This window comes from Piliocolobus tephrosceles, unplaced genomic scaffold (genome assembly GCF_002776525.5).
Source record: "Piliocolobus tephrosceles isolate RC106 unplaced genomic scaffold, ASM277652v3 unscaffolded_43468, whole genome shotgun sequence".
Classification (NCBI taxonomy): Eukaryota; Metazoa; Chordata; class Mammalia; order Primates; family Cercopithecidae; genus Piliocolobus; species Piliocolobus tephrosceles.
In genome coordinates, this window is record NW_022328163.1 from 11084 (window position 1) to 22483 (window position 11400).

The following is an 11400-nucleotide window of genomic DNA, read 5'->3' on the forward strand; positions in this document are numbered from 1 at the left end:
GGAGTCTCGCTCTGTCGCCCAGGCTGGAGTGCAGTGGTGTGATCTCGGCTCACTGCAAGCTCCGCCTTCCGGGTTCACACCATTCTCCTGCCTCAGCCTCCCGAGTAGCTGGGACTACAGGTGCCCGCCACCTCGCCCGGCTAATTTTTTGTATTTTTAGTAGAGACGGGGTTTCACTGTGTTAGCCAGGATGGTCTCGATCTCCTGATCTTGTGATCCGCCCGCCTCAGCCTCCCAAAGTGCTGGGATGACAGGCTTGAGCCACCACGCCCGGCCGGCCCTGGGTGCTTTTTAAGTAGACATGGGGTTTTAGCACATTGGTCAGGCTGGTCTCGAACTCCCGACCTCAGCTGATCTGCCTGTCAGGCGTCTGAGCCCAAGCTAAGCCATCGTATCCCCTGTGACCTGCACATATCCATCCCGATGGCCTGAAACAACTGAAGATCCACAATAGAAGTGAAAATCGCCTTAACGGATGACATTCCACCACTGTGATTTGTTCCTGCCCCACCCTAACTGATCTGTGTTCTTTATAATCTCCCCCACCCCTAAGAATTTTCTTCGTAATTCTCTCCACCTTTGAGAAAGTCCTTTGTGAGATCTACTGCCTGTCCCAAAACCTCTGAGAACGAGTGGTAATCCCACCTCCCTTCGCTGACTCCTTTTTCGGACTCAGCCGCCTCCGCCCAGGTGAAATCAACACCAAGCCTGTTCGGTGATCTCTTCACGCCACACACGAAACAGTGCCCGCCTCGGCCTCCCAAAGTGCGGGGATTACAGGTGCAGGCTTAACCACGCCCAGCTCCTGGATTCCTTTTAAATGGTTTTCACGTCAAAGTGAATGGCCGGGCGCGGTGGCTCAAGCCTGTAATCCCAGCACTTTGGGAGGCCGAGACGGGCGGATCACGAGGTCAGAAGATCGAGACCATCCTGGCGAACGTGGTGAAACCCCGTCTCTACTAAAAGTACAAAAAACTAGCCGGGTGTGGTGGCGGGCACCTGTAGTCCCAGCTACATGGGAGGCTGAGGCAGGAGAATGGCGTAAACCCGGGAGGCGTGAGATCTCCAGCGTGAGCTGAGATCCGGCCACTGCACTCTAGCCTGCGCGACAGAGCGAGACTCCGTCTCAAAAAAAATAAAATAAAAAATAAAAAACAAAGTGAAGGCAAGTCTACGTGGAGCCGGCCTCCAGCAGGGCGTCCAGGAGGCCGTGTGGAATCCACCCCCACCAGGCGCGCCCTGGTACCTGGGCGGCCACAGCTCTTCATGGTCTCCAGGTATCGGAGGAGGGCCTCGGTCTTCACCGTGTTTCCCCACCAGTAGGGGATTCCTGGCCACAGCTCGCAGTGCCGGCCCAGGGAGCTCTCGTCCTCATAGGAGACGATGACCTGCTGGCCCCGGGACCACAGCTGCCGCAGCGTCGGCAACTCCTGCAAGGCACCAGAGTTAAGGGGCGCAGGGGAGAGAGGAGAGCCAGGGACACGGGGGGCACCCAGGAGAGAGGAAGGCCGGGAAGTGGGGACACCGGAGAGGGAGGACAGCCCAACATGTGAGTATAAACCGAAAATGAAATTCTGGCCGGGAGAGGCAGCTCACGCCTGTAATCCCAGCACTTTGGGAGGCCGAGGCGGGTGGATCAGCTGAAGTCAGGAGTTTGAGACCAGCCTGGCTGATATGGTGGAACTCCGTCTCTACTAAAAATACAAAAACTAGCGAGGCGTGGTGGTGGGCACCTGTCATCCCAACGACTCAGGAGGCTGAGGCAGGAGAATCGCTTGAACCCGAGAGGTGGAGGCTGCAGTGAGCTGACATCGCACCACAACGCTCCAGCCTGGGAGACAGAGCGAGACTCAGTATCAAAAAAATTTTTTATTTTAAAAATGTTTAAAAAGGAACATTTGTAGCCAGGAACAGACGTGCACACAGGGGGCCCCAGGTGCACAGCGGGGCAGGCATGTGTCTCTGCCGTTCTGAGGCTGCTACCTGGGCTCCCGTGTGCCGGCAGCCCTGGGGAAACAACAAGGACCCTGACCGGGGGTGGGGGCTCCATGGAGCCAGCAAGATGCTGTGTGTGTGTGTGTGTGTGTATGTCTGTGTGTATATATATACACACACACACGCACATATACATATATATATATATATTTTTTTTCGAGACAGTCTCCCTCTGTCACCCAGGCTGGAGTGCAATGGCGCGATCTCGGCTCACCACAACCTCCGCCCCCCGGGTTCAAGCTATTCTCCCGCCTCAGCCTCCTGAGTAGCAGGCACCCGCCACCACGCCCAGCTAATTTTTGTATTTTTAGTAGAGACGGGGTTTCACCGTGTTGGCCAGGCTGGTTTCGATCTCCTGACCTTGTGATCCACCCGTCTCGGCCTCCCAAAGTGCTGGGATGACAGGCGTGAGCCACCGTGCCTGGCTGGCGCTGCACACATTTCTAAACCCGTCACGGGAAGTTCTCACCAGGGTCCCCCCCGCACTGCGGGAGAGCAGGGAGCCCTGTTCAACGGCTTCGCCTGCTACAGGGACCATCGCGGCACCCACACCCGGGGCGCGGCAGACGGAGTCTGAGGGTCACGATCCCCCTGCCCCAAGAGAGACGTGGGGACGGCCTTCCCCCTCCTTACCCCACGAGGACACAGCATGTCCCCGAAAATATTCTTTATGCAGGCGACCAGGTACTCGTGCAGGTCCTCGGTCAGCCCCTCGAAGTTCCTGCAGGCCAGGATGACCACCTCACGTGGGTGCCGCTCTAGCCACTCCGAGATTTCCGTGAGCGTGTCCTGGGGAGGGCGCGGCAAGGCTGAGTCCTGCATGACTCCAACAACACGGGGAATGCCGGGCGCGGTGGCTGACACGTGTCATCACGGTACTTTGGGAGGCGGAGACGGGCGGATCACCTGAGGTCAGGAGTTCGAGACCAGCCTGGCCAACATAGTGAAACCCTGTCTCTACTAAAAATACAAAAATTAGCCGGGCACAGTGGCACATGCCTGTCATCCCAGCTCCTCGGGAGGCTGAGGCAGGAGAATCGCTTGAACCCGGGAGGCGGAGGTTGCAGTGAGCCGAGATCGTGGCCACTGCACTCCAGCCTGGGCAACAGAGCAAGACTCCATCTCAAAAAAAAAAAAAAAAAGCAACAGAGAAATCCCCGTCACAGATTCCCAGGGGTCAGCGTCTCCTGTCTGGGTCTGCAGGTGACGTCCCCATCCCATTAAAGGCCAAGCATCTCCTGCCCAGATCTGCATGTGGCCGTTTCGTCCCCACGGGAGCTTGGCCACCTCCGGCTCTCCCCGTTGCGTCCCCCTCAGCCCGGCCGCACCTCCACCAGGGCCGTTGTGTACACCATGTGGACGAAGTGCAGGTTCTTCTCCGAGCCTTCCAGCATGTGAGCGATCCGCAGGTCCAGGTACCGCACCCCGGCGTCCAGCTGCTCCGTGACGTCCAGCGCCTGTGGATAGAGGCTGCCGTCGTGTCGGCCTGGCTGAGCGCCGCGTCTGGGGGCTCAGGAACGGGCTGCGAGGTTGTCCACCCACACGTCCTGCTGTCCAGGGGGACGTGGATGTTGAAACAACAGCTGTTTGTTGGTGCTGGGAGCTCTGCAGCCACGGGGACCTGCATTTGGAAAAGCTGATCTCCGGGGACCTGGCCTCTTTCAACAGAGCCTGTGAGACTCTGTCCTGGGGAAATGCACCTGCCCCCGCCCTGACACGGGTCTCACTCACGTCCCTGCAGATCCCCAGTCACCCTCTTTCTGGCTGTCACCGGAAGGGGCTGCAGTTGGGGCAGAATCTGCTACGGTCGGTCCTCAGTGCCCAGGACAGTCTCTAGGAAGCATCACTAGCGTGGGGGACACCAGGAGGTGCCGAGACAGCGCGGGGCGGGGGTGGCTGGGATGGAGACAGCAAGGGGCTTGGGGGGTGAGGTGGGTGGGAAACTGTTCCAGGAAAAACCGAGGACAGAGAGAAATGCAGGAAAAGGAACCAGCACTTCCCCTCCCTCCACACACAGCAGCACTAGGAAATGCAAAATTGTTTTTTCATTTTTTTTGAGATGGAGTCTCGCTCTGTCGCCCAGGCTGGAGTGCAGCGGCATGATCTCAACTCACTGCAAGCTCCGCCTCCCGGGTTCAATTGATTCTCCTGCCTCAGCCTCCCGAGTAGCTGGGACTACAGGCACCCGCCACCACGCCCGGCTAATGTTTGTATTTTTAGTAGAGACGGGGTTTCAGCGTGTTAGCCAGGATGGTCTCCATCTCCTGACCTCGTGATCCGCCCGCCTCGGCCTCCCAAAGTGCTGGGATGACAGGCCTGAGCCACCATGCCCGGTCTCTACTAAAAGTTTTTAAAAATCAGCCTGGTGTGGTGGTGTACACCTGTAATCCCAGCTGCCCGGGAGGCTGAGGAAGGAGGATCCATTGATCCCAGGAGGTCAAGGCTGCCGTGAGCTGAGATCGCACCACTGCACTCCAGCCTGGGTGAGAGAGCGAGACTCTGTCTCTAAAGGAATGAATGAATGTGATTATTAGGGAGAAAGTGTCCTGTCTCCCTGTTTCCCAGGAATGAGCAGTCACCTGACTGCAAACTGCAGAGCCACCTCCCATCCTAACGACACAAGAAATGAGTCCTTGTTTGTCTTGAGTGCACAGATGAAAGGGGTTGTCTCTGCTGGGATAGAATAGGGCAAGACCCTCTCCATCTGCGGCTCTAGGCGGCCACCTGCTATGCTCATGGCATTAGCTTTACATCATTTAATAAAAACACTGGGCCGGGCGCGGTGGCTCACGCCTGTCATCCCAGCACTTTGGGAGGCCGGGACGGGCGGATCACGAGGTCAGGAGATTGAGACCATCCTGGCTAACACGGTGAAACCCTGTCTCTACTAAAAATACAAAACATTAGCCGGGCGTGGTGGCGGAAGCCTGTAGTCCCAGCTACGCAGGAGGCTGAGGCAGGAGAATTGCTTGAACCCAGGAGGTGGAGCTTGCAGTGAGCCGAGATCGCGCCACTGCACTGCAGCCTGGTTACAGAGTGAGACTCTGTCTCAAAAACTAAAAAATAAAATAAGCAAATAAAAACAGTGTTCAGGGGAACTCTTCTGCCTTTGGAAAGGGGGCTCCAGGTGGGCAACAGGTTTTGGTTTTCATCCTGTCTCCCTGGCTGGGATAGGGGCTGCATTTTGCTGGAAAGCCACAGTCACCATCTGCCTCCTGAGCCCACAGGGCACCACTCAGACCCTACCTGGGTGATGGGCCATGTCAGCACCACGGGGCGCAAACCCACCTGGGTGACGGACCACGTCAGCACCGCAGGGCACAGACCCTACCTGGGTGACGGGCCACGTCAGCACCAGGGGACACGGACCCTACCTGGGTGACAGACCATGTCAGCACCATGGGGTGCGGACCATACCTGGGTGATGGACCATTTCAGCACTATGGGGCGTGTGATGCAGGGGAAGGCCTTGTTCAGCAGCTGCAGCAGCCTGGACTCCTCGTGCGAAATGGGGGACTTCTTGTTCAGGCAGTAGGTCATGGTGTCGTGGCTCCCTGAGAGCAAAGTACACGTGGACATGTCACCATCGGGCCCGTCCCTGCCACCTGCTGTGAGTCGCTCGGCCACCGGCCTACAGCACAGGCCCAGGCATGGCAGGAGGGGTGGATGTCGTCCCCCAAAACTCATGTCCCCTGGAACCTGGGAACGGGACCTGTGTGGAAACCGGGTCTCTGCAGATATCATGAGGTTGAAATGAGATCATCCCGGAGTAGGGCAGGCCCCAAATCCAGTGACAGGTGTCCATCTAAGAGACAGAGGAGGAGACGCAGACACAGAGGAGGAGGCCACGTGGCGACAAAGGCAGAGACTGGAGTGATGCAGCCACAAGCCCAGGGGATGCCTGGAGCCCCCAGGAGCTGAGAGAGGGAGGAAGGAGCCTCCCCTAGAGCCTCAGGAGGAAGTGTGGTCCTGTCCATATCCTGATTTCAGATTTCTGTAGCTAGAACTGGGAGAAAGTAAATTTCTGTTGTTTGCCACCTCCTAATGTGTGGTCACTTGTCATGGGAGCCGCAAGAAACACAGACCTTTGTGGAGTCTGACTGATGGCTGACGTTTCCATTTTCTGCCTATGACATGTAGCTGTTGTTTCTTAAGATACATATATTTAAGTATATGCAAAAATATTTATGAATATAACATTTAAATATCAATAACATAAATATGTGTATATACAGATATATATCTATATATAGAACTCTGAAAATATATGTATATATGTATATACACATATACATGTATATATACACATATACACGCATATACACACATACATGTATATATGCACATACACACATATACACGTATGCATACACATATGTATACGCACATACAAGTATACATACATATACACATACACACATATATACGCATATACACATATACATGTATACATACACATATACACGTATATACATACATACACACATACACGCATATACACACATATATACGTGCATATACACATACACGTATATATACACATATATACACATAGCTGTATATACATATACACAGATATACATGTATACTCATATACACATATATACACGTATCTACAGGTGTACACACATCTGTGCATATGTGCATGTGTGCATGTGTATATATGTGTATGCATAAGTACAAATGCGTATACATCGTGCATGTGTATGTGCCTGTATCTACATGTGTCCACGTGTAGGTATATACATGTACATGCACATGTACCTGTGCGTGTGCACAGGTGCAAGCGTCTATACATACGTGCATGCATATGTGTCTATGTCCACGTATGTACATGTTTATGGATGTATATGAATTATGTGTATGGATACCTGTGTGTGCATATGTGCAGTTACATATGGATATACACGTCTGTACAAGTGTAGGTGCATCTGTGCATGTGTGCATTCATAGATGTGCATAAGTATGTGTGGACACATCTGCACATCTGCATCCATATGTGTTTATGTGACCCTACATCCATGTATACATGTGTGCATGAGTATGTGTGAGCCTCTGTCCATGTATACATGTGTGCATATGTGTGTGCTTATGTGCATGTATACATGTGCCTGCATGGGCCTCCATGTGTATGTGTGCTTCCATGTGCATGTGTGGGTATGTGCATGTGTGCATGCGTGTGTGTGCATGTATGTGTTTATAGGTGTGGGCATGTGTGTATGTGTGTGCATGCATCTCTGTGTTTCCATGTGCATGTGTGTGGGCATATGCATGTGTGCATGTATGTGTTTATAGGTGTATGCATGTGTGCATTTATGTGTGTGTGCATGCATCTGTGTGTTTCCACGTGCATGTGTGGGTGTGTGTGCATGTATGTGTGCATGCGTGTGCATGAATGTAAGTGTACGTGCCTGAGTGCATGTGCGTATACGTGTATTTGTGTGTGCCGGCATGTGTATGTTTCCATGTGTATGTGTGTGGGTATGTGCATGTGTTCATGCATGTGTGTGTGCATGCATGTGTACGCGTGTGCATGCATGTGTGTGCATGAATGTAAGTGTACGTGCCTGAGTGCATGTGTGTGGGCATGTACATGTGTGCATGCATGTGTATGTGCATGCATGTGTGTGCATGTGTATGTGTGCATGCATGTATGTGTGCATGTGCGCATGCATATGCATGAATGTAAGTGTACGTGCCTGAGTGCATGTGTATTTGTGTGTACATGCATGTGTATGTTTCCATGTGCGTGTGTATGTGCATGTGTGCATGCATGTCTCTGCACGCATGTGTGTGTGCATGTGTGTGTGTGCATGCATGTGTGCCTATGTGTCCATGTGCATCTGTGTATGTGATATGGTTTGGTGGTGTCCACACCCAAATCTCACCTTCAATTGTAGCTCCCACAATTCCTAGGTGTCATGGGAGGGACCTGGTGGGACGTCACTGAATCTTGAGGAGGGTTTTTCTCATGCTGTTCTGGTGACAGTAAGTCTCCTGAGATATGATGGTTTCAGAAAGGGGATCTCCCCGGCACACGCTCTCTTGTCTGCCACCATGTAACATGTGACTTTGCTCCTCATCTACCTTCTGCCATGACTGTGAGCCCTCCCCAGCCAGGTGAAACGGTGAGTCCATTAAACCTCTTTCTTTTATAAATTACCCAGTCTCAGACATGTCTTTATTCGCAGGGTGAGAACAGACCAACACAGTATGCACGTGTGTGTATGTGTGCATGTGTGAAAATGTGTATGTGTGCATATGTATGTGTGCATATGTGCACGTGTGTGCATATATGCCTTGCATACGTGTGTACATGTGTGCATGCCTGTGTGTGTCCATGTTTGCACATATCCATGCCTATGTACATATGTGTGTGTCCACGTCGGTGTGATCTGTGGGATTTCCCTACATCCAGGATTGCTCCTACAGTCAGCATCTCCACTGGGGAACGCAGAGGCAACAGCCCCCGCCCCACCCCACCCCGCCCTCACCTGGGATGGAGAGGTGGTGGAGGGGCACATCCCAGAGCCGGGGACACAGTGTCGACATCCAGTCCTCGTTGGCATTTCTGCAGCGCAGGTTGGAGAAGCTGCTGGAAGTGCTCACCTGCCCACCCATCGGAGGTGAACCCTGGCCAACCTGAAGGAGAATAGGAAAAAGAGGTTTTTTATGGTTAAACTTGTGCTGCTGACACAGGGGTCATGGCTTTCCCTGGGAGGGGCTGAGGTGGTGGAGAGTGTGTGGTGGAGATCAGACTTCCTGAGAAAGGGGAGAGAGGGGCCGGGCGCGGTGGCTCACGCCTGTCATCCCAGCACTCTGGGAGGCCGAGGCAGGCGGATCACGAGCTCAGGAGTTCAAGACCATCCTGGTCAACATGGTGAAACCCCCTCTCTACTAAAAATACAAAAATTATCCAGGCGTAGTGGCGGGCACCTGTCATCCCAGCTACTTGGGAGGCTGAGGCACCTCGTGATCCACCTGCCTCGGCCTCCCAAAGTGCTGGGATGACAGGCGTGAGCCACTGCGCCTGGCCTTCTCCCTTCCTTCCTTGTGGCCTAATAAACTCTCCGCTCCTTAAAACCACTCCACGTGTGTTCATGCCGTTTTATCTAAACTGGCGCGAGAACAAGGACCCCGGTGTCCCTCCAGTCAGCGGAGCCGTAGCATTTTGGTGCATTGGCCGGGAATTCATTCATCAGAGCGGTGAGGATGGGACGAATCTCACCCTCAGATCTGTCCTTTAATCTCAGGGTTGTCTTCCAGCTATCCTACCGCAAAGCTTTCCTTCTTTCCTTCCTTCTCTATCCGCGGTCTCTCACTCTCTGTCGAATGCACGGGAATTTTTACAGCCTAGGGAAGTAATCCTGTTAGGCCACATCAGGAAATACTGTCGACCAGGGATACAGCTCAGGAAAACGCTGTTGCAGTCTTCCAGGAATAGAGTTCTCCCAGGGATACAGCTCAGTCTTCCAGGAATAGGGTTCCCTCCTTTTCCCCTAAATAAAGTTACTTGATACTAATTCTCTAGCAGATGCATGGTATTTCCTTTTTGTTGTTGTTTTTTTTTTTTTGAGACGGAGTTTCGCTCTTTTTGCCCAGGCTGGAGTGCAGTGGTGTGATCTCAGCTCACTGCAACGTCCGCCTCCTGGGTTCAAGCGATTCTCCTGCCTCAGACTCTCAAGCAGCTGGGATGACAGGCACCTGCCACCGCGCCTGGCTAATTTTTGTATTTTTAGTAGAGACGGGGTTTCTCCATGTTGGTCAGGCTGGTCTTAAACTCCCCACCTCAGGTGATTCGCCCTCCTGGGCCTCCCAAAGTGCTGGGATGACAGAGGTGAGCCACCGCGCCCGGCCGGTGCATGGTATTTCTAAGGCAACAGCGCCCCCTAGTGGGAACAGAAATCCTCTTCGTGGTCGGGTAGCACTTTGGGAGGCCGAGGAGGGCGGATCACGAGGTTACGAGTTCGAGACCAGCCTCACCGACATGGTGAAACCCCATCTCTAGTAAAAATACAAAAATTAGCCAGGCGTGGTGGCACACGCCTGTCATCCCAGCTATTCAGGAGGCAGAGGCAGGAGAATCGCTTAAACCCGGGACATGGAGGTGGCAGTGAGCCGAGATCATGCCACTGCCCTCCAGCCTACTGACAGAGCAAGACTCCATCTCAAAAAAAAAAAAAATAACAATAATAATAATAGGCACCAGGAGGAGGCCCAAAAAGAGAAACTTCAGGAGAAGACAAAGCCTCTAGTAGCAGCTTGGCAGGCTTGCAAACTCCAGGATCTCCCCAGGTGCATCCGGTAGTTGCTAAAAGTGTGGCAGGCCAGGACATTTTAAAAAGGAATGGCCGGGCAGCAAGACAGAGTCCCCTCGCTCCCGTCCAGCCTGTGGCGAAAAGCAGTGGAGACAGAACTGCTCCCAGAGTTGGAGGTCAGTGGATACAAATCCCCTGCTCCAGTGGCTCAAAATGCCATCACAGCACACGGCCGCGGGCGATTCCAGAAATGGAAGAAAGGAAAGCAGACCACCTTCTAAACAGTAGAGCCGTCCTCTCTCCTTTCTCCTCCCTCGTCCAGGCCTCCTCACTTCCTATAAGGGGCATCTCAGGAAAAACTCTAATCCAATCTTTTTCTCAATCTTAGTTGTAGTTAGGAGGACCTATTTACATATGTTTCCAAACCACTGTCATGACAGCTCTACTGTCATGAAAAGCCTCCAAGTTAAGCCTAGGAAATAACTGTTTCCACTGCACACAATGTGCCAGGACGACTGCCCTCTAGGGACAGCTCTTAGCCAGCAAACAGCCAGTAAAGCAAGATAAGCCAAGTCACTCTCCGGACACACAAGAGCTCAATTAGCTGACAGCTCTTATAAAAGCACTTAAATTACGCCAGGGAAATGTAGCTAACATGTATGCGGATTCCTAGGACACTTTCCTGATTATTCATGCTCATGCTGCCATTCAGAAGGAAAAGCATCTTCTTACTACGAATGGATCTCCTATAAAATATCACCAGGAAGGCAGGGCGCGGTGGCTCATGCCTGTCATCCCAGCACTTTGGGAGGCCGAGGCGGAAGGATCACCTGAGGTCGGGAGTTCGAGACCAGCCTGACCAATGGGATGAAACTCCATGTCTAGTAAAAATACAAAAGTTACCTGGGTCTGGTGGCGGACGCCTGTCATCCCAGCTACTCGGGAGGCTGAGGCAGGAGAATCACTTGAACCCGGGAGATGGAGGTTGCAGTGAGCTGAGAATGCACCCCTGCACTGCAGCCTGGGCAAGAAGAGTGAAACTCTGTCTCAAAAATATAGACAGATAGACAGATATACAGAGATAGATAGATATAGACAGATAGATATAGATATAGAGAGATAGAGATGATAAAGAGATAGAGAGATA

At 52.8% G+C, this 11400-nt stretch overlaps 1 protein-coding gene across 2 annotated transcripts in view; it reads right to left on the reverse strand.

The window, feature by feature from the left end:
- LOC113219558 (PI-PLC X domain-containing protein 1) overlaps positions 1-11204 on the reverse strand; it is a 14373-nt gene extending 3169 nt beyond the window's left edge. Inside the window, exons 1-6 of one of the 2 annotated variants that reach the window (XM_026453348.1) lie at positions 11157-11204; positions 8490-8637; positions 5413-5549; positions 3324-3452; positions 2629-2784; positions 1247-1430 (exon numbers count right to left, since the gene is read on the reverse strand). In XM_026453348.1, the coding sequence (XP_026309133.1) occupies positions 1247-1430; positions 2629-2784; positions 3324-3452; positions 5413-5549; positions 8490-8637; positions 11157-11183 (781 nt within the window). In that variant the 5' untranslated portion in view covers positions 11184-11204. Of the gene's footprint in view, positions 1-1246; positions 1431-2628; positions 2785-3323; positions 3453-5412; positions 5550-8489; positions 8638-9223; positions 9495-11156 lie in introns of those variants that run through there. The other variant, XM_026453349.2, reaches the window with a different exon arrangement.
- Between the last annotated feature and the right edge of the window lie 196 nt (positions 11205-11400).